This window comes from Centruroides vittatus, unplaced genomic scaffold (assembly GCF_030686945.1).
Source record: "Centruroides vittatus isolate TY-2023 unplaced genomic scaffold, ASM3068694v2 contig_620, whole genome shotgun sequence".
NCBI classification, from domain to species: domain Eukaryota; kingdom Metazoa; phylum Arthropoda; class Arachnida; order Scorpiones; family Buthidae; genus Centruroides; species Centruroides vittatus.
In genome coordinates, this window is record NW_027122381.1 from 2,786,726 (window position 1) to 2,812,288 (window position 25,563).

Here is a 25,563-nt window from a genome sequence, read left to right on the forward strand (position 1 = left end):
TTTTCTTCACAGTTTTTGCTTTGGTGCCCAAATCTGCAGCATTTGAAACACTGCAGTATAGAGAAGTGTTCCGTTGTCCAACAACGAGCCCATTCAATATTTAATTTCCGTACTGTGGTAAGGATTTTCAGCACATATGGAGTAACGTCAGCCACCCAGTTCACCACATTGTTTTTGCTATCTCCTCCAAAGGCATATCTCAATTCAAACCCCTCATCAAATTTTTCCCTTTCAAAGTTAGCATGAATAGTCTCATTTTGTTGGAAGATGCAGTCAACAACCTCCTCTTTTTCAAGGTGCCTTGGTATTTGCCTAATAAGAACCTTTGGTTTCCTTTTGTTCGGAACCCTTATTTTAAGATTGGGGGCCCTTTCCTTAATTTCCCTTTCGAGAATCTGGAGTTCATTTTTAGTACCAACATCTATAGCAATTCCTTTCCCTTCTATCCTACGAAAGCCTCTGATGCCAACCTTGATTTGTATTGGATTGATCTTTTCTTTTAATAGTCTTTTGGTGTCCTCAGAGTTCGCTTTACTATCAGTTGGGTAGACCAGTATGGTGTTCGGAAAATTCGTGTTTTTAGGTTTAGGCTTAGCGCCCCCCTTGAGGATGTCACTGTATAATGTTCTGTTTTCACTACCGCTTGCCATATTTTCAGATGCCCTACCTATTTCTCTTACACCAGAAAACTCTATTTCCAATCTCTTAGTGGCCTCAATAACCTTATTTATATCTTCTGAGACTGCAGCCAAGAACTTCTCCTGTTGGGTGACCAATAGTTGTGTATGATCATTGTCAGTATTCTTTTTACTTATGTTGTGGACATCAGCCTTCAAATCAGTGACTTCAGTCAAGGTCTTCTCTTGTTGAGTGACCAGTAATTGTATGTGTTCATTATCTACATTAATTTTATTTATTTTATCGACCTCAGCTTTCAGGTCAGTGATTTCAGTCAAGATCTTCTCTTGTTGTGTGACCAGTAGTTGTATATGATCATTGTCAGTATTTGTTTTACTTATTTTGTCGACATCAGCTTTCAAAGCGGTGATTTCAGTCAGGGTTTTCTCTTGTTGAGTGACCAGTAATTGTATGTGGTCATTATCAGCATTAGTTTTACTTATTTTGTCAAAATCAGCTTTAAATTCATAGATTGCAGCCAAAGACTTCTCTTGTTGAGATGTCACTAATTGTATGAGGTCCTTTTCTTTAGAAATTAGTGTGGCCAGCTTTTGTCCCAGGGATTCTGGGAAGCAGTTAGCCTTAAAGAAAGTCACGGCCATTTTAATAACTTTCGTAAAATGTTCAGTTATCACACGCGTTGATTCTTTAGAACCTAATTTATTATTATGTTTATTGGCACAGTACCCTTTAAGCTCATTTAGCACCTTGTTTGAGCTTGCTATGAAGTCCTCGATTGTGTTCTTAGACATGTTGGAAGCAATGAAAAAGTCCAAAAATTAGTTAAAGAAAGGTGGGCAAGGTTTACTCGGTGAAGGGAGAGAAGGAGCGGGGCATGCCAACCTCCTCTAACCCAGTATGTAACAGAACCCCTCCAGTAAACCCAGGGAAAAAAACTAAAACTAAAATTACGAGAAAAAATAAATAAATAAATAACCCGACCAGTTGTTAAAAAGACCGTTACGGCCGTTGAGAAAGACGTTAGAACAGTATTAAACAGCGGGAAAGGCCGTTGGAAAAGCCGTTGGCGATTGAAAAATTGAAATTTTTTCCCATGGACATAATGAAGCAAAGTTTTAACTACCCTGTAACAGTTAATATAAGACCTACCTTCACCCAACTTTACATCCACCTTCCCACTAGTACAGTACCTTCTACCAATCCCCCTATGTCCGCCCCTCTTACGATTATTTAATTCCCGGTAGAACCAGTCAAAGAATAAATAAATAAATAAATAAATAAGAAAAAATAAATAAATAAATAAATAATAATAATAATAGATAATAAAAAAAACCTTAAATTTAATTAACCCCTTATAACTTCCCCCTGCTTAACCTATCGTTACAAATATACTATACGAACCCCCTGACGAAGTGCTTTCCAACGATGTATCGCATTTGTGCCTATAACCAAAGGAACCGCCAAAAACGTAAACCAAAGCTGGAGCCCAGACAAGCACAACCAACCTTATCCGATCTCCCATACTCTCTCCTCTTGCATAGACACAATGCAGTGACAGTTGATTTAAAACACTGGGCAAACTTTCATCCTTTATTCGGTTGGAACGCTTTTTACATTGCGCGTTTCGGGCCGATGCCCCTTTTCAGCCAACTTTTATCTTTTCTTGGTATCCGTTATCTTGATGTTGAACCATGTTTTTCTCTCCAATGATATTTGCCGTTTCTATATTAATAATTTAATTTCATCTTGAGGAAACCGTGTTTAATGTTTTCTTTTTTGCGTAGACACAATGCAGTGACAGTTGATTTAAAACACTGGGCAAATTTTTATCCTTTATTCGGTTGGAACGCTTTTTACATTGTGCGTTTCAGGCCGATGCCCCTCTTCAGCCAACTTTTATCTTTTCTTGGTTTTCTCAAGATGAAATTAAATTATTAATATAGAAACAGCAAATATCATCATTGGAGAGAAGAACATGGTTCAACATCAAGATAACGGATACCAAGAAAAGATAAAAGTTGGCTGAAGAGGAGCATCGGCTCGAAATGCGCAATGTAAAAAGCGTTCCAACTGAATAAAGGATGAAAATTTGCCCAGTGTTTTAAATCAACTGTCACTGCATTGTGCCTATGCAAGAAAAAAAATTTATATACATAAAATGGTGACTTGAATTTTTTTAATAAAAGGACTGTATTATGTTAAGTCAAAATATAACTTCTTGTCAGTGGTAAGGAGAAATCTTTTCTGCCATATTTATTAGCTAACCATTCACTTTTTTCAGACATCCAGAGATATTTTAACACATTAAGTGTCCCTATAGAGGAGCATAAAATATCACAATGGATCTCACACTTTTTTATGGACAAAATAGCAAAAAATTGTGGTTTTTTTAATATAATTTTGTCTTCATTGTTGAGAAAAACATTTTTTTCTCAATTTTTAGGCATGTTGCGGAATTGCAACATGTGGCCTGAATTATTTCTCCTGATCATGTTATATCCCTCTTGTATGTTCATCAAGTATAGTAGAAGTTCTGTTGAACTTCTACTATATAAATGCATAAGTTCTGGGTTGCATAATGGATTAATTCAAATCTAAGAAAAATAGAATAATCACTAAAATAAAACACTTACTATTTTTGTTCATTAACAGAAAATGAAGATTGTTTCTCAAATATTTTTTTTTGTTGTTTTGTTTTGTTTTATATTTTCATGATATTGTACTTATTCACTTTTATTGCGCAAGAAAAACATTAGAAAAATAATAAACTTTACATATTTTTTATATTTTATAGGGAAAAAAATTAAATTTCTATTAGCATTCTATCAAAAAACAATGTACTGAGCCAAGTGCAATTTCCATTCCCACAGGCCATGCTCTAACTACAGTAGAGCGTCGTTTATCCGAAAGCCAATTATCTGAAAGCTTTCCAATTGGACTGTGTCTTGCCAAATCGAACGTTTTTGATACTAGATTAATTTCTAAAGTATAATTTTTTTGTTTTTATATTTTTCAATATATTTATTTTGTTTGTACAAAATAAAGAAATAATTTTTAACGATACAATAGCCTCGATTATTATTATAAAAATTTTCGTTAGGCTTAAAATCGACGAAAATTCAACACGCAATGGAGAAAAATTTCAACATTGGATAAGTTAATACATTTTTCGTACATAATTGATTATCCGAAAAAATCAGTTATCTGAACAACCCCAGTCCCCAATTGATTCGGATAAACGACACACTACTGTATTTCCATTAAGTTTATATGGATAGCCTGTTGCTCTGAAGAAACACAGCACAGATTTCAATGTATGATGTGTGTTGTATTTCTGCAATATACTGCCTGGGTTAATTGCTGGGTGTGTTGCATATTTGCCACACATGGCAAGGTTTAATGTCTTGGGCCCCTTCCCTTTCTATTTAATAACTACCCATAACTAAATTTTAAGTGGTGTAATTGCAAATTACACATTTACAATACAACAATGCGTAAACAGGTCAGAATCAGATCAGGAAATGCATTTTTGAAGCTTTTCTACGGATAGATTTTTTTATTATTTCATCAAGACCTTTTTGGTAATATCCACCTCAATAAACATATTCAAGTTAATTTAAGTGAGTTTGTCCATTGTGTGGCACAAAATTTTGTGCTACCAACTTCTCCCCACTAACATTACCTGAAGGACTTAAGGTAAATGTGCAGCAAGAGAAATAAGTTTGGGAGTATAGATTGTAATTCAAAGTCTTTGACAAGCTTGTACAATTTTGACTGCTTTGAGGGAAAACCGGAAATTCTAATAGAAACTCCACAAACTGCAAATGTTTGTCTTGAAACCTTCTTCCAAGTCATTTTTGTAAATCATATTACAAAAATTTGAATGCAAAAAGGGTGTAAAGTTAGCACATGGATAATTTTGAGGAATGTAAAAACAAATATTAATTCTAGTTTCTATATAATAAACATTCCAAAGCCTGATGTATTGGTACTAAACAAAATAATTGCTGTAATTAAATGGGCTATTATTTTTCTATTAATAATAATTAAATATTAAATAATTTGGTAATAGAGGTAGATGTTGGATGCCCTCTCTTATCTAAATTAATAATTATAATTTTTAATACTGTTGAGTCCACATAAATTGATACCCTAAGGGAAAGTGGAAATGTGTTGAGTTATCCAATATGATGACTAAAATGAAGTTGGAAAAAACTACAAAACTACAATTAGGAAAATACAGTAGTGCTTTATGGAGTACAGTACATGCAATGTATCTCTGACCATCTATCACTGGCTCTAAAGTTGGTTTCTACTCCAAATACTCCAGTGATTTCCATTACTTTTTGTTTCGGTATCATCCTGAAACAGGAAGATTTGATGAATGAATTTGCTTTAGCCAACATACCAATACATCTTCGACATCTTTGTCCAGCAACTTTCTTTGACGTTTTTAGACAGTGGCGACAAAGACCCAAGAAAAAGTCTTAATTTCATCTTTTTTTCTTCAGAGTTTCACCAATGTTGTTTTTGGAAGGATTTCTCATTTTGAAAATTTGGCTTGCAAACTTTTATTACATTCAAATTCAGATACAAGTTTGTATTTTTCCTTCAGCAAAGGCATTGTTAGCTTTTGGATACTCATTTCTAACAGAAATGTGAAACACGTGCTACAAATAACACATGAATGAAAGGTGAGAAACTGCAAGATTGGATTCTGCTGTGACATTGATATAGATTACATATTTTCTTTTTGTTTATCTATTACTATTTTATATATAAAAATACATAAAATGTTAAGATATCTTTATTAATATGTATATATTAATAAATAAGTCAACTTCCCTCCTGAAAAAATGAGTTTACACCACACAGCTTGCTGTTCAATGTGAACTCATTTTTTTCAGGAGTGGAGTTGACTTATCAGATGTCTAAATGAGTGTGGGACAGAAAAATATATCGATTTATCCAGGGGTGATGAGTTAAACGGTTCAAGTAAACCAGAGTTTTTTAACATTAATACAACTAAACACTCATTAAACCCGATAATATTAATCCATTACATCACCAACTGCCGTAAATAATTGGGCTATAAACGATTAAAGATTATAAATAAATTTGGCACTTGAGGTAGGCGTTAGGTACCATCTCTTATTAAAATTAATAATTATAATAATTTAAATAAATTTAGATTAAACTGGAAGAAAAGAATCGGCCCGAAGTGGGACTCGAACCCACAACTCCCGCTTACCGTGCGGTCACGTTGCCAGTTACGCTACCCGGACCTTCGGTCTGATCTCCTCTTACAGCATATATAAGCCAAAGCCATAACCATTGATGGCTATTACGGTGCAACTGGGGACAACTCCGTGCCCATGGCCAATGGTTATGGCTTTGGCTTATATATGCCGGAAGAGGAGATCGGACCAAAGGTCCGGGTAGCGTAACTGGCAACATGACCGCACGGTAAGCGGGAGTTGCAGGTTCGAGTCCCGCTTCGGGCCAATTCTTTTCTTCCAGTTTAATCTAAATTTATTTAAATTATTATAATTATTAATTTTAATAAGAGATGGCGCCTAATGCCTACCTCAAGTGCCAAATTTATTTATAATCTTTAATGGTTTATAGCCCGATTATTTACGGCAGTTGGTGATGTAATGGTTTAACATTAATGCCTATGTAAGTCAGCTGGGACCACAGAAACTGACTACAGTAATCCCTCACTACTTCGCGTTTAATCTATTGCGGATTGTTCAAAAATATTCATTAAAAACTCAAAATTGAGGAATTATGACACGAAAGTTGCTCACATGCTAGCAGAAGGCAGGGAGTGCTCATACAATTCAAAATCCACGTCTCTGATTGGCTGACTAACATCCCGCCATTTGATATCCCGCCCGACTCGGGAATCTCGCAAGCTGATTGGCCTAGACTTTTCTTCCACCTTTGCTCTCATACCTAGTGAAGATGACAGCGCTCATTCAAATCAATGTTTGAGTGATGCTTAGTCTCAAGGTGTGCTAATTTTTGTTGTTCTCTTGTGTATTTTTGTTCAATATAGTGCTTGTGACGCCCTTGAAAATGGCTCCTAAACATCCTCCACCCTCTAAATCCTCTAGTGAACCCAAGAAGAAGAGAAAAATGATGACATTGAACAAGAAAGTTAATTTATTGGACATGCTTAAGGCAGGCCATAGCTATGCGTCTGTTGCCTGCCATTACGGATTGAACAAATCGACAGTTTGCTACATAAAAAAGGATGAAGTGAATATCCGTAAAACTGCCTCGATATTGTTCTCCAAAGACACTAAGCGAGTTTTGACTTCTTGTAATAAGCGAATTGTGAAAATGGAGAATGCCTTAGTGTGGATATCGGACTGTCGGGAAAAGAAGGTTAGTCTTGATACCAATATGATTTGCACTAAAGCCAAAGTCCTGTATGATAGACTTGTTTCCGAAGGAGAGTTGAATGAAGACGACAAAGGTGATGACAATGAAGAAAATGAATCTCATCCTAGTACCAGTGCCTCAAGTGATCCTGCCCCATGAGAAAAACATGATTTTGTTGCCAGCAAGGGCTGGTTCGAGAAATTCAAGAGGAGATTTGGCCTTCGCAGCGTTCCTTTGTATGGGGAGGCCTCCTCGGCAGACCAAGAGGCAGCTCTTCGTTACGTCGAGGAAGAGTTTCCAAAGATAATTGATGAGGGTGGTTATCTCCCGGAGCAGGTCTTTAACATGGATGAGACTGGCCTCTTCTGGAAGAGGATGCCATCCCAGACATTCCTTTACAAGGACAAATTGAAGAATCCAGGGTTCAAGGCCCACAAAGATCGAGTGACTCTCCTCATGTGTGGGAATGCTGTGGGCTTCGTGCTCAAGCCTGGCTTAATTTACAAGTCCTTGAATCCTCGGGCTTTGAAAAACAAAAACAAAGCCTTGCTGCCCGTCTACTGGATGCACAACAAAAAGGCATGGATAACAAAAGCCCTCACACTCGACTGGTTTGTAAACTGTTTTATCCTGCAGGGAAGTTGTACCTCGCTGAAAAGGGCTTCCTTTTAAGGTCGTCCTCTTCATGGACTGTGCAGGAGGACATGCAACCAGTCTCCATTATGAGGGGGTCCAAGTGGAGTTCCTGCCCCCAACACCACTTTCCTTATACAACCCATGGATCAGGAGGTCATTCGGGCCTTCAAGGCCCTCTACACGAGGTCCACGATGGATGGCCTCATCTTCTCCATCGACGAAGACAACGTGGTCTTCAGCCTGAAGAACTATTGGCGAAGATACAACATTGCAATGTGCCTGGTCAACATTCAGAATGCTCTTAATGAGATGAAAGAGCAGACACTGATTGCAAGTTGGAGGAAATTGTGGCCAAAAATGTCACCCATGACTACGAGGGATTTACGCCTGACAAAGTTCACCACTCTGCTGTAGATAAGGCTGTGAGGCTGGCTCAGTTGGTAGCCAATGAAGGGTTCTCCGACGTGATGACGGAAGAAGTGAACACACTGATCGAGTGCCACTCGAATCCCTTAACCGACAAGGAACTCGTCGAAATGACAAGATCGGCGAGTGAGGAAGAAGAAGAGGTATCTGACGATGGTGACAACAACAAAGCTGAAGAACATGGCCTTACCTTGGAAAACCTGCAAGAACTCTGCAACATAGCACGGACTCTGCAACAAAGGGCCCAAGAAATAGACGACAACATGGTCAGAGCCGTAGAATTCAGTAACCATATTGACGGTGTAATGGCGTTGTACAAGGGCATCTTTGCTCAGAAGAAAAAACAACGGTCACAACTCCTCATCACGATGTTCCTTGTGCGCCGAAAACATTTTGCAGAAACTCCTTCTGCTGCCTCTACGCCACCTCCTGCAGCTACCCCAGCTCTATCCGAAGCTGTCTGCGATGATCCAGCTCTATCCGAAGCTGCGCACGATGATCGCGTTAAAAATGAGAGGGTGACACTACTTTGCAGTTTTTCACTCATCATGGCCAGTTCTGGTCTCTATTAACCACAACTGAGGGATGACTGTACTTTACTGACGGTGTCTAGTTATACCTATGACGACTTATGCAGACTCAACTGTAATACCAAAATTATTATATACCGTATTTTACGGACTATAAGACACTAGAGACTATAAGACACGCCTTAATTTTTAAGCAATTTAAAAAAAAAAAATACCTATAAGACGCTACGGACTATAAGACGCACCTGAATTTTGGAAGCAATTTTTCGAAGAAAAAAGTGCGTCTTATAGTCCGTAAAATACGGTATATATATACATATATGTAAAGCAATAGCCAGCCAGCTGAGTGTCATAAACATAGGCTGTGGGCATGAGTGTTGTCCCCAGCCAGCACTGTGAGTAATCGTGAAGTGAAAAATTGCTTGGAAGTCCAAGTGGCCTAACTGGCAGCACACCACACAGTGAGTGGAGGTTGCAGATTTAAATCCTATTCCAGGCTAGTTCTTCTTACCTGGGATTTGTTTCACAAGATCAAAATGTGAATCAAAAGTTATTTATGAATGTTTTGAGGTGCCTGCGTGAAAATGTCATACAAAAAAGACCAGATCTTTGGAAAGCTCAAAATTGTTGGTTGCATCATGATGACAGTCTGAACACACAGCTATCTCTATAAAATAGTTTCTTGCCAAAATTGAAAGTGGCCTCACTCTCTTTACTCACCAGACAAGGCACCGTGTGACTTTTTACTATTTCTATGGCTGAAAGAAGTGCCGAAAGAACAGCAATTGAGAACATTGATGACATTCAAACAGAATTGCAGCAAGTGCTTAACAACATCACAAAAAAAAGTTTCAGGAATGATTTGTAAACAGGGAGAAGTGCTGGAATCTATGTATAGCTGCAGAAGGAACTTATTTTGAAGGCAACAACTCTTAATAAATTAACATGTACTGTACATCAGACAAATTTTACTGGACCAGTCCTGGAACTTTTGACTGCACCTCATATAACTAAATATATTTACATATAATACCTGGCAGGCAATTGTCACTTGACCCCCTGGAAATTATTTTCCATAGTGCAGACTGGAAAATCGAGCTGCCTGCTGCAGAGATTATAATTATGAGCAAATTTTTCTTGATTATTAGGGTGATCTTGATGATGTTTGTCACTGTTCCAAATTGGTGAATTCTTAGTTCTACAATGGATGAGGGGAGGTATGGAATGTCTGGTTGGTCTTTGTCATCACCTTCCTGATCTTTCTTGTCCTCACATCTTTGCAGTTGTCTGGGTCTGTCAGGATATATTATGTGGGTGAGATATTGTTTAATATGGTCAATATGGACCACAGCTTCACAATGCTAACTTTCTGAAATTTTCAGTTTAGAACCACAGATTAAATCAAAGCCTTCTCACTGTCTTCAAAAGTCATTTTCAATCCTTTCAACTTGAAAGGGTTTTGATAGAAAAGCAAAAGTCATCTCTGTGGTGGTAATCCACTCTCGAAACATTGGAGAATGCAATATACAGTCTGTTTTGAAATTCCTTCAATTGCAAAATGGTTTAAATAAAACATTAGGGAGAAAAAATGTGTAAAAGTTGTAAACTCTTAGCATAAAGCATCTTTTTTCATTGCTATTTTCAAAAAAAAAAAAAAAAAAACAGAAAATTGAATGAAGTGAAAGATTTTGGAGTGTTCTGCAGTATTGGCTGTTAGCTAGAGCCTGAGATATTTTGTACAGATTATTTTCAGACATCCATTACAGATCACACTAACAAGCAAGAATAATATTTGTAAATATTGGGGAATTTTATATTTATTTTCTAATTCTTGCACATCTTTCTTAAATATTTAAGAAATTTTTAATACAAATTCTTGCATTATCTTATCTACTTTTTAAAGACTTATTCAAAAAACTAAATTTTTCTTTCTAAATAAGATTTGTTTGTCAATCTTATTTAAGAAACTAAATTTAAAATTTTTCCAAGATATTTTTAATAACAATAATTAAAACTTGGATATAAATATGCTGTTTACCACACCAAAATTTAGAATAAGAGTAAAGCAAACTGTCTATTGGCATTAAAGTTGTTTACTACATTAATTTTTTAAGAATTATAAAAACAATTTTTAAAAAAATTGTAATTTGAATGGTATATGCTCAACCTGAAGATGACATTTTATAATGTCGAAAGTACTTGATCTTAATTAAATACTTTGCAAGTAAACAACTTTATTGTCAATATACATTTTGCTTTATTCTTATTAAAAATTGAAATTAAATGATTTTATTACAGAATGCTTTTAAGTACTTTAAAGACACTTAAATTGTGTTAAGGTTCAAACTTAATTTTTAAAGGTTTAATAAAAGTAAATAATAAAAATATATTAAATTCAATTCAAAAGAAATGAAAACTTTTTATGATGATAAATCATTTTATAAAGTAATTTAAAAAATTAATCTATCAGAGAGATTTTCAAAGTTCTAACATACTATTATCAAATAAATAAACTTCTGATTTCAAAAGAAATCAAATCATCAGCATATAACTTTATTCCCAAAACTGAGCTACAATTTTAATCATATTTTTAATTTATTTAATTTAAAATATATGTTCTCCATCTCAAATTAGTACTAAAGTGTCTTTCCCCTGTACATCATACTTTTCCTTTAACAATAGAGTCATGCCAGTCATCTATTAACTGCTCTCTGGGGAAAAGATTTGAATCTAAATAATGTAACTTCCAGTTTGCATCAGAAGTTTGTATATAGTTAATCAGGGCCTCTTGCTTCTAAGGTTTCCATATCTGGTCTCTGATTTCATCTCTCTAACTCCATTCTTGAGATTAAGAAAAAACACAGACAACAGGGACAATTTATAGGTCAACAATTTTTTTCATATTGTAACCCAATTAAATAACTAAATCATTTAATATAAACAACATCACTAGACCCAATATGCTATAAGCTAGACACCAACCAGATGCCGAAAATCTTTCGGGCTAGATATGACTAAATACTAAATAAATTATGTAACCAATTTGGCACTAGAGGGAAAATTAATTAATTAAAATTATAATTATTAAAGTTAATGAGATGGTGCCTAATGCTTCCCTCTAGTGCCAAATTGGTTACATAATTTATTTAGTATTTAGCCATATCTAGCCCGATAGATTTTCGGCATTTGGTTGGTGTCTAAATCATGTAATATTTTATCTTAATTATTTCTTTGTAACCCTGTTTTACAACAGTTAGTACAAGCGATATGTTAATAAAATTTGGATTGATTTTTACTTATCGAAAAAAAAATCAGTCACAGTGTAAACAGATTACTTATCTTAACTTATCCCATCAAACCAATCTTCATCACACCAAATACACAGTGATTTTATATTATTCTGAAATATTGTCTTATTTCTTAAAAAAGTTGAATACAGGTGTTTATAATTAAACTGACTGCACTTAGAACCCTCTGAGGTCAGTTCCATGGACATATGTAGATAACACTTGGTATATTCTATTAAAATCATGGGAAATAAAAATTAGTTTAAATTTCCACCACTAGGTAAAAATATATCACTTCAAAAACAAGCACAGTAATGTAATGCTATGCAAATTATTGTAGAAAATACATGCCTGGGCTATAGCAATCTCTGCCTCAGCTGAAGGCCAACATAACACAGCATATTGCCAATACTCCCATCAAAATGCTTCGTTTGACAATTCATAATGTCATATTATGCTTCCAACATGCAATCAATGCAGAAGACATGCACATTAAACACATAGTGTAAGATAGTGTAAAATGGCATTTTGCCTTATAGACTTATTGTTATTGTACTTGAAGCACTATATTTTTACCTACTGGCAAAAATTTGTACTAATTTTTGTTTTCCAGAAATTGTTCCCCATGGAGTGAATAGCATATGGACCAAGTTTCATTGCCATATGTCTATTAGAATGGCCCCCACGGGCTCCAAATAAGGTCGGTTTAATTATAACCACACTGTACAAGCTGAACAAATTTTACTAAATTGATTAACTAATACATGTAACTCATTAATCTCCTAGAACTTTAAATGTTTTAGCTACTAGTTTTGTAAAATAGACGTTGTTACATTATACTTCTTAGCACCAAAATACTAGTGATTATAAAATCACCATTAATTATAAAGATTTTTCAGAATTTCAGAAAACAGCAACAAAAAGTTTAAATAGATTTTGCCACTAAATTCTAAGAAATTGTTTGAGTGAGGAGAGTTATTACAATATTTTAATGAAATTAATATTTTTCCTCAAATATTAATTTAAGAAATCATTAGAAGTTTTTTGAAATTTATATAAATTTGTATGACATTATGGTAATAAAAATATAACAATTTTTGAATCTCAATTCTAAAATAACTACCTTTCATTTTCTAAAATTTCTTTAAACTGGATCTTCATCTATGAGATATTCTTTATTGGGAGGTTTGTACAGGACTGTAAAAGTCGAGTTCAATATAAGTCTTCTACTAACGACATCATGTGGGTAACAGTAGGATTATAGTCCAGTTCAAATTATTTTGTAAAATAGACATTTTAATTTTTATTATTGTATTTTATATTGAAATTTAAAATAATTTTTTTTTTCTTAGATTGCCATTTGCTTTTATAACACAAGAAGTGGTGGAAGCAACTTGCCAATGTTTATTAGCTCAAGCCGAAGATGGTGAGAGATCTGGACTGCCCGTGTCCACACTCGAAAGGCTGGTTTTAGAAGAATTTGGAAGATGTTTGATGCAAATAATTGAATATGCAAATAAAACTAAAGGTATCAGAATATTTGTAATTAATACAATTTTTTTATTTATTTGAAACATCACATATAATAAGTATTTTAAACACTACAAAAAATTAAAATAATGATAATTATTTTTCTGTAGTTTTAAAAGTTTCTCTAATACAGTGTGATTTATGAAACAATTCTAACAGCTGTAAATTATTTTCATTTCTATTGTTTTAAAAATTTTTTTATATTCTATTCAAACTCAGATTATATTGTATTCCATTCATTATATTGTAAATACTTTCGTTTTGTTTAGTTGTATATAGACTATTTATTAGTTACTTGATTCATTAAATATTGTTTTAACCAATCACACTACATCTTACACACTTTTCCATCACTAGTTTAATCAAAACAAATGTTTTTAACCTCGTTCAGAGGTTTGCCTCAGGTTAAAAACATATTAAAATACAAATTAAAAAAAGAACTGTTTTTAACCTCTGAAGGGAATTGAGAACATTTGTTTTGATTAAACTAGTGATGGAAAAGTGTGATTGGTATATTTGTTTCCAGTTTTTCTATAAGTGCTTGAAATATTGTTTTATTGTACATTGTGTATTTAGATTATTATTTCATTTTGCTAAATTTTTAGTTCTGAAGGGAATATGATTTTAAACCCAAGTATAATTTTATAGCATCACATAAGATCCAAACTTATTAATCTAGTACTGAACTTGTTTACAAATATTACTTAAAAATATTTTCACATAGCAAAATATATTTTTGAATTACTTAACAGATCTTTGAGTATATAACCTGAAAATAATCTGTTAGGTTAAAAATTTCAGAGTAATGTTCAAAATAACCACTCAGTCGGTTTGACGAAAAACACAAATTTTATATTTACAGTAATGTACAAAATAATCCACTTTAGAGTTACAATTAAATATGCACAACACTAATTCCAACAACAACCGACTATTCCCGTACAAATTCGTCGAAAGAACTCCTTACGAACAAACAGACTTGTAATTAACAAAACCTCCGAGTCAGGAACAAGTTCATACACAAACACGTAACTTCCAACGAGAGAGTTAGTTAGCACCTCGATAACGACGATCTCCCTTGATCCGATCCGATCCGATCACCTCCGATACGATGCCAGCCGATCCGAACTCCCGATACGAGCTCGATCCGAGCTTAAATAGTCGACGGCGTTCGAACCCTGCTCCAATCAAATTTGAATGTTCCCGCAACGGCCGCCAACGGTCACTTCCCGCCGGCCAATCGTCCGATGGTCGACGATTTGAAACTTAACGGTTCTTCCCACGGAAGTTCCTAACGGTCGTTTCTACCGGCCGATCCTAACGACTTTTCCGTTATGACAGTTCGTTATAACAAACAGGTGGGAATCGCGCGTCTTGGCGATTCCATACCTTACACCTCCGCGGCCAAGGATCAAACTGAGCTTAGCCCAAGCCTGTTTGATCCAACAACACTCAGCAATTTTACAAATGTCCGTTGGTGCGGACTGACCCTTACCTCCGGTACAACCGGGCAAACTCGCTATAACCCGCGCACAGAGATGCCTCGCGATAGTGTAGGACCCCTTGGATCCCCGAGACCTATCCGCGCGGGTCCCCCTACGAGGAGGTCGTCCCCGTCGCCTTCGGCGCGTCATCCGGTTTTGTTGGTCACCAGATGTCGCTCGGCCCTTCTCACGGAATTTGGGTTTCTTACCGCGAGCTCGGTTGTGCCCGTTGTCCGTCGTTTTCCGGACCGGCGATATGCCTCCCTCCGGACTTAGCACGTGTGTGGGTGGTTCCGATTGGCCACTGGCCGCGCCCGCCGTGGCCCGAGACCTCCGGGTCTCTTCACCGCTGTGTTTCCTTTGAACCCGAGTGACGGTCGCCAAGATCACGTTCGCCTGTTGCCCAATCAATCCGGCCAAGTCGTCCACGGAATGACACTCCTTCGTAGCATCCAGAGGCTCATCCCGTGTCGTATTCGGTAACCCTAGCAGCGGTTCGCTAGTTTCCCCGATCGCTCGTCTTTGGTCATCGGCGTGTTGCGCCAACTGAGTCGCGGGTTCCCGGCCGATATCTCCCAAGTCGATTATTTCCCCGACGCCACAATTTTGACCCTGAGGCGTCCCAGCTACCCCATTCTTTACTGCTCTGACTCCCGGCCTCCCTTCATCAGCGTCCTCGCCCTCCAGTTTCCTGTTCGCGGCGGGTCGTTCGCTTCGGCTATCCGATTCGCTACCGGAATATCTCCTCGCAATAGGAGTCGCGTCCCCTGCTTTATTTTGCTCAGACTGCGCCCTCCGCTCACACTGGGCCGTGCGCTGCCGCTCTTGTGTCTGGTCAAGCGGTCCTATGACCATCCCCCGGTTTTTGTCGTCGGGCGGCTCTCGTTTAACCGCCTCGCTCGCTTCCACGAACATCCCCGCTACCGCACTTAATATACTCTGCTCCTCAGCTAATTCCCTTTTTCTTGCCTCGGAATCCGCTTTCTCTCTCGCTTCTACCAGCGCTCGGAAGTCCCTTTCCGTTAAGAGTGCGTCTGTCGCTTTCCCTAACCTATTGGTGATCGCACACGTCACCCGTGCCGATCCCGGCGTTTCTTCGCGTCCTTCCTCCCACAATCCAAGCGGCACTGACGCTACGCCTGCCTCTACCTGGTGACCGAAGGCTCCAACGAGTTGGCTTTTCTCCTTCGTTCCCGTCACCGCTTTAGGGACCCATGACTCCCTTAACCCCGACGCTTCCGTTCCCGAAACGTCCTTAACTGGGGGACCATTTCTGCCGCTTACTGTCTCAGCTTCCTTCAGCGACCTCCCGACTTCGGGTTGGATATTATGAACTGCCTCCTCTCGTCTTGCCGCGACTCCACTAGGCTCCCTAATGTCCCGGTCTACCTGTGAGCTGCGCCTACTTTCTACTCTTAGCATGGGGACTTTGGCCACCCTGACCCCAGCGGTTCCCGTCCTCGATCCGGCTACGTACGTGGGCCTCCCTTCTCCCCGCATTGCCTTGACCCGATCCTTTGCTTCCCCGCTCCCCGGTGGGCAAGAGAGTTTGGATGCTCTCACCTCCACCACCACGCGGTCCGCTGCCTTGGGTCGCATGCGTTCGGCCTCATCGTCTACCCGCCTATCAGAACACCCTCTTTTCTGCCGGTCAGTTTCCCTTGGCCTATCTAATTCCCCCTGCGGCTTTTTTCCCGACAAGCTAATTCTATCCCCGAAGTCGCGGTTCCTCTCGACTTTAAGTCCTTCGGATCGTGTTTGCTGTTCCTGCCGCTTCGTATCGTCTAATTTTCCGGTGATCCCCAGCCGTAACTTAAGTTGTTCTAACTCTATCTCTGCTTTCCTCGTCTCTGACTCAATTTCCGCTCTTCTCGCCTCTGCTGCCTGGGCTTTGTTCGCCATCTCTGCTTTGATTTTTGCGATCTCGGCCCGTAACCTACGTGCTTCGAGTTCGCGACTCGACCTGCTTGTCCTACGCGCCATTCCCTGCTTGTCATCCTCCCACTCTCTAGCCTCTAGCTGCCGCGATTTCGCGCGTCTAGGCATCTCTGTGTGCTAGCGAGAAACAAAAAATTTACCTGGGTCTAATTGCTGGTGATGCTCTGTACGTACGTCTGCTTCTCTGTCGTAGCTCAGTTCTTCCGATTCTTTGAAGTATAATCCAGGATAATCCAACGTAATCCAAAGTATCCAAAATATCCTGTCGAGACTGCGCCAGTAATGTTCAAAATAACCACTCAGTCGGTTTGACGAAAAACACAAATTTTATATTTACAGTAATGTACAAAATAATCCACTTTAGAGTTACAATTAAATATGCACAACACTAATTCCAACAACAACCGACTATTCCCGTACAAATTCGTCGAAAGAACTCCTTACGAACAAACAGACTTGTAATTAACAAAACCTCCGAGTCAGGAACAAGTTCATACACAAACACGTAACTTCCAACGAGAGAGTTAGTTAGCACCTCGATAACGACGATCTCCCTTGATCCGATCCGATCCGATCACCTCCGATACGATGCCAGCCGATCCTAACTCCCGATACGAGCTCGATCCGAGCTTAAATAGTCGACGGCGTTCGAACCCTGCTCCAATCAAATTTGAATGTTCCCGCAACGGCCGCCAACGGTCACTTCCCGCCGGCCAATCGTCCGATGGTCGACGATTTGAAACTTAACGGTTCTTCCCACGGAAGTTCCTAACGGTCGTTTCTACCGGCCGATCCTAACGACTTTTCCGTTATGACAGTTCGTTATAACAAACAGGTGGGAATCGCGCGTCTTGGCGATTCCATACCTTACATTCAGTAATTACATTATCTGTGTAATGACATGAGTTATTCCAAACTTTATGAAGACTTTTAGAAACGTTTTGCATTAAATTACATTGCAAATTGTATGAAAGACAGTCAGAAAGTAATTTCTCCTATTTTTTTTCCCCCTCATTAAATAAGTTGGTAATGTGAGAAATTTGAATTCAATGCAATTCCTCCAATTTTCATCTGCAGTCCTTTGCAATAATACCTTCATTAGTCAACAGGTGGCAGTACTGCATTGTTTCAAAAAATGGCTGACATTAATATGCATATAAAAACAATCTGTGACAGAATTCCTGACTGCAGAAGGTGAAATGCTGAAGAATGTTTATGGTGACACAACATTGGATGTCAGCACTGTTGACTGCTGGGTTTGTCACTGTATAAAAACTGAAGGACCCCTTCAGCTGATGAAAAGCGAGCAATCAGCTGGCCACTGCAGTGACTTGAAAGAACATGCAATGAGTCACTGAGATCATTTGTGCTGACTGCCAGGTAACAACTAATTAATTGTGCTGCATGCTTTATATCAGTAAAGGCAGTGTGATAGCCATTATTGGTAAACTGGGCTACTCAAAGGTCTGTGAATGGTGGATACCAAAAATATTGACTGACAAAATAAAGAGGCAAGGAAAACAATAGCCACTGACCTATTACAATGTTTCAATATGGAAGGGGAGGAGTTCCTGGCAAACATTGACAGGGAATGAGACTTGGGTTTGTTTCTTTGAACCTGAATCCAAGAGGTTATCGATGGAATTGCGCCACACGTCGTCACCAAGAAAGGGAAAAATTCAAAAGTGTACAATCTGCAGGGAAAGTTATGGCAACAGTGTTGTGGGACATGGAGGGTGTGATTCTGGTTGATTTTTTGAGCACGGGTGCACAATAAATTCTGTTTAAGCTTCTTATGGGTGCTGATGTAGTAAAGTGTATCTTTGGCAAGTTTGCCCAACAAAACTCTGGTGAATGTTTTTCTTATGCAAGATTATACATCAGTGCTCAGAACACTCGTGAGATTGAAAATTGAATGTAAAGTCTTGCTTCATCCACCATACAGCCTGACCTAGCACCATCAGACTACCATCTGTTCAGTCCACTAAAGGAAGTTCATCGTGGGCATCATTTTGAAGATGAGGAAACCCTGAAAATTTCCATGTGCCAATGGCCAAGGAAGGAGGACAGTGATTTTTACTGTGCAAGAATACATGCTTTTGTTAAAAGGTGAACAAAAACTGTTGAAAAGGACAAAGATTATATTAAAAAGTGAGAAATTAATCCTGAAAGTTATGGCTATATTCTATGTAAATTTCATTTAGGTTTCTTGTAAAATAAGAGAGAGAGAAAATCAGAGGCATTACTTTCTGATTGACCCATGTATACAAAAATGTTCTAAAATTACTCTTGTGAATGACTTAGTATAGTTGTTGTTATAAAATTATTGCATAAAAAAAGCTTCAAGACATTTGTGCAGTCAAGACAGATAAGCCACTGGCCATCACCTTGGTAGTGGTTTGTCCCCGGAAATGTCAGGCACCATCCCTTGCCATCAGAGGCAAATCCACAAGTCTATGGGGAAAAAAGGCCCTCTTGATGTTTATGGTGCAGAAAGATTAAGAGAGAGCCTCTAGATTGTCGAAACATACCTATTGGAAAAAGTTATTTTACATTATATTTTACATTGTTCAGACTTAAAATGAAACAATCAATAAAGAATTGTTTGAAATTAGTCAAATGTAGTCTATTTAAGAGATTCCTTAGATTTTAAACAGGTTTCATTTAGCTTTTTCTTAAAACTATTTATTAATTTAATCATGTCAAATTTGTTTAAAATTTGGTTGCAGCAAACATACCTCTATGGCTTGAGTCAGAGCCCACATATAAGCTGAAGAAGACTCAATATGGTTAGTTAATTATTCAATGATAATATCAATTGTTATACTAACAAAATCATTCCAAACTTGAAGTTTTTTCCTTTCTAAAAATTAAATTTATTTTAACTATATGGAAATTTAATTTATGAAGATAACAATGGACAAAATTACTTAATCTTAACTTTAGAAATCTATTCAATATTTATTAATTTAAAAACTTTTATTTTTCAGTTTCCAATACATAATGTATAGCAACTTTATTTGTGCTCTCAATAACACTTAAAAGATAAACAAAAATGGGAACGATACTAGTCATTTGTGTGGACGTCGACATGTTCGTCCCCCAAGAAGTTTCCCAAAATTGAACAGACAGACTCACAAGTGGGATTTGTGCCTAAGCAGTAAAGATTTTCGCAAAAATTTGACATGTTGAAAGTTGCCACTCATTACATATCGCTACGAAATAACATCTATATACATATATTTAAAAAATATATAATTATAAATATGAAATAACTCTATAGAATCATCCCGTTTCATATATGAAACAATGTTTTATTTAGTTTTAAGGAGTGAAAGAAGTGTTGTATTATACAAGTTCAGTCAGACAATAGCATTTTATGTGGATAAATTAATATTATGCAAGATACTTTTATTAATGTTGTTACGAAGTTTGTGCCAGATTACATAACACGCTTGCAATTTTAACATTTTTATTGAAGATGTACAAAGCCCAATATTTGTGAAATTTAATTATATATATATATATATTATATTATTATTATTATTATTAATGAACATAAAAGCATTGTAAATTTTAAGTTAAGTTAAGGATGGGCAAATAAGTATTGTTAAATAGTGGTAATTTTTTAGCATTCTGCAGGGTTTGTGAATAACAGTTGTTATTTAATCCTAAATGTCCAATGGTTTTAAAAAACAGGAGAATTAAAATAGCATTTTTTTATGCCCCAATATATTGTATAGTGTAAACATTAATTTTATCTTTTAATTGTAGTGCTATGTCTAATAAACAGTTTCTGAAACAGTTTCCTATTTCATTTTATTTCAAATCATTTTTTACACATACACACGATACACTTAGTATATCTCGGTATAGAAGAATAAACACTTACGTATGTGCAAAATTATAGTGGTGTGTAGCTTCATAAATGAAATCTTAACGACACATCAAAGACTGCATATCTAATCAATAAAACAAACTCACTTGCGAAGCCAACCAAAAAGGTCTTTCCATCAACTTCCGAGAATCAACTAAAGTTTTGGCAGCTTGGACTTCAAGCTTCTTATAAACGCCAAAAACTCATTTAGGGGAAGAACCCGGCAACTTAAATGCATGTAGCCCTACTCTGTGCCTTAGTTACGTATTAATTGCGGGTTTTTGTTTTTCATTATTTTTCAATATGATCTTATAGTTTTGTACTGTTATTTTTATTTTTACTTCTGTATTCTTAATTATCTAGCAGCCATTGATAAAAATGGCACACGTGGCTGCAATAGAATATTTTTAAAATACATTCGAAAATGCAAATTTTCTGAGCATTCGATTTTCTTAATTTTTTCTTGAGAAAGGTCATTCAACATGATCAAAAACGTTAGAGGATAATAAATTTGGCTGCTCATTTACGAGGTGTTGTGAGTTCGTTTTATTGAAATCTTAACAGTATCTGTTAAAATTTGACATGCACACATTCAATCAAAAGATCAAGAAACATTACAATTAAATACAGATTACATATAACACAATATTACACAATAAATTACATTTAAACATTTAAACAAAACACATATTTTACATCGTTCTTCACTGCTGTTTATGCTTCCTCTTCTTTCTTTATATTCACTCCTCTTTCCTGTTGTGCTCAGAAAATTTCAGTTAGTTTCAAAATACCATAAATCAATGGACTTACCAATTTATTCAAACCAATAACTTATTGCATTGAACTGAACTGTTATTTCCTTTGTAAGTTTGTTTATAAATAATATTACAAGGTGTTTTCTCACCGGGACACTTGCCTGTAGTCTAATGAGAGGGGGAGAACTGAGAAGGAAACTTAGGATCCTGTAGTTTTTACCCTTATAAATTAATATTTTTTTACTAAAAAAAAATAAATCTCTGACTGCTTTTGATCAATAAAGAAACATTCTACATATTTTATTTGTTCAAAAAAAAATGGCAAAAAGAGCTTGCTCTACCCCTGGCCCATATAAACTCTCAGTGGCCCCTCCTTGTCTGCCTCTCCACCCAAGTATCAATGAAAATGTGAAGATGGCCAAGTGACAGGAAACTGACATCATTTTTCTTTTTGTAGTAAATAATGTTGCAAAAACATGCAGTCACCTTTTATAAAGTTATCCAAATTATTGGAAATGCGAATAATTTTAAAAAGGCAAAAAAGCAAGGTTATGTAGTTTATTGCTTAACTCAGCAACCCTGTTTACCATGTTCATTTGATATGAACTTAACAGAATTATTTGACTTGAAACAAGAATTGGTTAGGATAGATGTGATTGCTCTAAACAGATTCAGAGATTTTGCCATGCACTTGCCAGACACTCTAGAATAGTTATGATTCTAAACAAAGCACATGCTTTGTTTAATAATCATAACTATCCTAGAGTGGTAATTTTAGCAACTTTAGTATGGAAAATAAAAGTTTATTGTTAGAACTCATTCAAAAGTACAAGAACATCATAGAAAACAAAAGAAACAAAAGCCGTAACTAATAATTAGTAAGAGCAATTACATATTGCTTCTAGTATAATGTTAAAACGTAACATATTCTGCCTTGTGGCATTAAAATCAATGTTTTATTCACAAGTACTTTTGATAGTTTACAACTATCCTCTTCAGGCAGATTTGATTAGATTCAAATTGAATCAGCCTGAAGAATTCTGCGAGAGACTGGACTTGACGAAAATTTGGAGAAAAAATTTATTTTTTGTCTTTTGAAATTTTTTCTTTTTTATTACCAGAGGATGATCGCATCTCTCTCCCCAGAGTTGTTTCCTTTCCCAGGGAACTCATCGAATGTGTCGCTGGGAAATAAGAGCAAAAATTTACGATTGGTGAAAAAGAATAACGTGACTTGGAGGTATAAAAGAAGTGACTCGAGGACAAGAGGTCGTCGAGAGTCCACGAGTGCATCGACCTAGTACTCTGAACAAAAGAGAAATATTATCATCGTCCAGGCTACCAAGAATTTCATACCCTGTGCTCCTTTAGGAACACCTTTGAACTTCCCACCGATACGGATTATTATATACTCCGGTTCTCCCTCATTCTGACCTCCAAGCAAGACAAAGGAAAATTTAATGCCTCCCCGACTGCTTCTGGATTCCGTCCCGACCGAACGACCGATCGAAGTTCATCCATCAGGAAGTCCGCACAATTATAAGTGCATCAAAGGTATCTACACCAACTCGCAGTTTCTTGTAAACTCTCTCTCTCTCAACCGTTATTCGACATATGAAGATGTATACTTTTTAGTTGAATTAAATTGGTTATTTTAGTTGTTATCCTCTTATCTGAGTAATTCACTTCCGATCCGCCGACTCTCAACTCTCCTCCATCCCGAATCCGGTCGCCCACGCACGACTGCTTGCACGAACTCCGAATTTGCAGCCTTTAAGGTATCTCTGTCTATCCTAGAAGACACCGTGGTGTCAGTCCCGACGAGGCACTAAAGAGGTGCCAACCCTCTGGTCACAATTCAGACCGACGGACTTCCGAGTCAAAAATAATAACTAATGCTAGAGTAATAGAAATAAACAGGAATCATACATTCCAGAATTTTAGAGAATGAAGGAGTGTAAGAGCAGATATTTTAGTGAAACTAGAGACAAAGGATCAGTTTTCTATACAGCTTGGCCAGTGAATCCATGTCTATATCCAAAATGATAATGTTGATGATGATGTTTAATGATGCAAAAACAATCAATAAGATAAAGAATATTATTAGAGATAACCCTGTTTTCTTTCTTGTAGCTGAAACAATGGATGACAAAACAGTTAGTTTTGAATATTTTAATGGCTCCAGTAACAGGCAAACTAATAGAGGCAATGGTCTTATATCAATAGATATACGAGCTGCAAAAGAACAATGCCATCCATTTAATGGTGCCTGCACAAAACCGTGGCCGGGTGGCATTAAATACCAAAATGCGAGCCGTCCCAATAGACCAAACACCTTATTTGCTCTCTGCTTTCGGGAACTTAAAACCGGTGTTTGTCAATTCAAATCACATTTCATACACAACACATGCCCTTTGTTTGGCATATGCATCAGTACATGGTAATGTTTAAAACAAACATGTTTATTTCAGAGATGAAAAAAGTTTTAGAGATAGCTCCAGCAAGAGTCACTGTGTACTGTGAAGTAAAACAGCTTTCTCTGCCACCTAATCCATTTTTACAAAGTGGGAAATGCAGATAAGGGCTGGTATTATTATATTGAAAAAATGTTCAGAAAATCAAAGAATTTGCTTTGCATGTAGAAAAATCTGATTCTGCCACAGTTGGTTAAATTAAGAACTTAGTTTTTAGGTTTTGTTGGTTTTTAAAACCCGGTTTTTGAAGAAATTTGTATAATTTGAAAACCGGGTTTTCCCAAGTAAAAAAAAAAAAAAAACAGTTTTTGAGTCTACACTTAAAACATAAAAATTAATTATTTGATTAAAAATATTGACATTTTGACACAAAATCGTCTCTGGCATAAAACGGGAATATTGTTAACTACTAAGTTTCATAAAACTAACTACAAAACAAAACATCCCTCTACACCTAAAAAGTATCCAATTCGGCTCAATTCAAGCTCTGAATGAGACGGCTGGGACCTTATCAGAGCTGTAGAGCATATCCATAGGAGCAAAAAAGTCAAAGGAACCATACCTCTACAAGTCACCCTTTGCGAGTTACAGCCCCCAAAATCGGGTCATGTGAGATTGATTACATAAATATCTCGAAGAACTTGAAAAAGCGACTTTGTCCAGCCCTGAGACACTAAAGAAGTTTTTAGTATTAGAGGGTATAAACAGAAAAAATGAAAAATTTTGATTTATTATTTAATGCTTTATTTAAAGACAGTTAAACCCAGCTCAGTAGCAAGTGAGAGAATTTTTTCTATTTCTGGCAATTTTATGTGCAAAATAAGAACACGATTGAGCAATAGATTTATAGACGTTCTTTGCTTTCAAAATCATATTTTCTTAGGAAAAATAAGAAATAAAATAATATTCTGTAGGCATTCATTGTTATTCCTTTTTCTTTATAGTTTTCTATGGAGTAAATTTTGTAGTTTAATGTAATATTCTAGCTTTTTTTTTTTTTCGTTGTGTGTAGACGTTAGTCAATTTTATTTTGTTATATTTTTGAAATTTATAAATATTAAATAAATTCAAAAGTTTTAAAACAACCTGTAAATATTCGTTATCTCCATTTTTGGTAAAAATTCGAAAACCGGTTAAAACCGGTTGTAGAAAAATTGAGATTTGAAAACTGGTTTTTAAAAAGTCAGTTTTTGTATACACCCTATTAGTTTTGAATGCTAGTGTTCGGGAAGAACAGTCTGCTGTATATTCATATAAATTCTTTGTTGACACAATTACTAAATTAGAAAGGAAGCAACTTTAAAAAGAAAAGCAGTGGAGACTGTTTTCTTAGGTAAGAGATGAGTTAGACGGATTTGCCAAGCAAAAACTCGAGAAGGGTCTTTTCGAGAATCTAGACTTAAAGAAGTCCTGGAATGCAACGATTTAGAATTTCAACTCGAGACCCAAGTACCTGCTGCTAACGTGTGGATGTTAAACGATCTTTTACTGCAAGCAAAGATATCCTTTTATGTAAATGAAGAAGGATACATTTGAAAATTTGGAAACAGTTATCATTAACCCAGTTAATTCACTCCTTTTGACAAATGATTATGAT

At 36.5% G+C, this 25,563-nt stretch overlaps 1 protein-coding gene across 4 annotated transcripts in view; it reads left to right on the plus strand.

The window, feature by feature from the left end:
• Window positions 1-20,667, plus strand: part of LOC136979446 (protein lin-54 homolog) — a 168,863-nt gene extending 148,196 nt beyond the window's left edge. For all 4 annotated transcript variants that reach the window (XM_067275455.1, XM_067275452.1, XM_067275453.1 and 1 more), the window contains exons 12-13: window positions 13,261-13,436; window positions 19,851-20,667. In XM_067275455.1, the coding sequence (XP_067131556.1) occupies window positions 13,261-13,436; window positions 19,851-19,864 (190 nt within the window). In that variant the 3' untranslated portion in view covers window positions 19,865-20,667. The remainder of the gene's footprint in view (window positions 1-13,260; window positions 13,437-19,850) is intronic.
• Window positions 20,668-25,563: the final 4,896 nt, after the last annotated feature.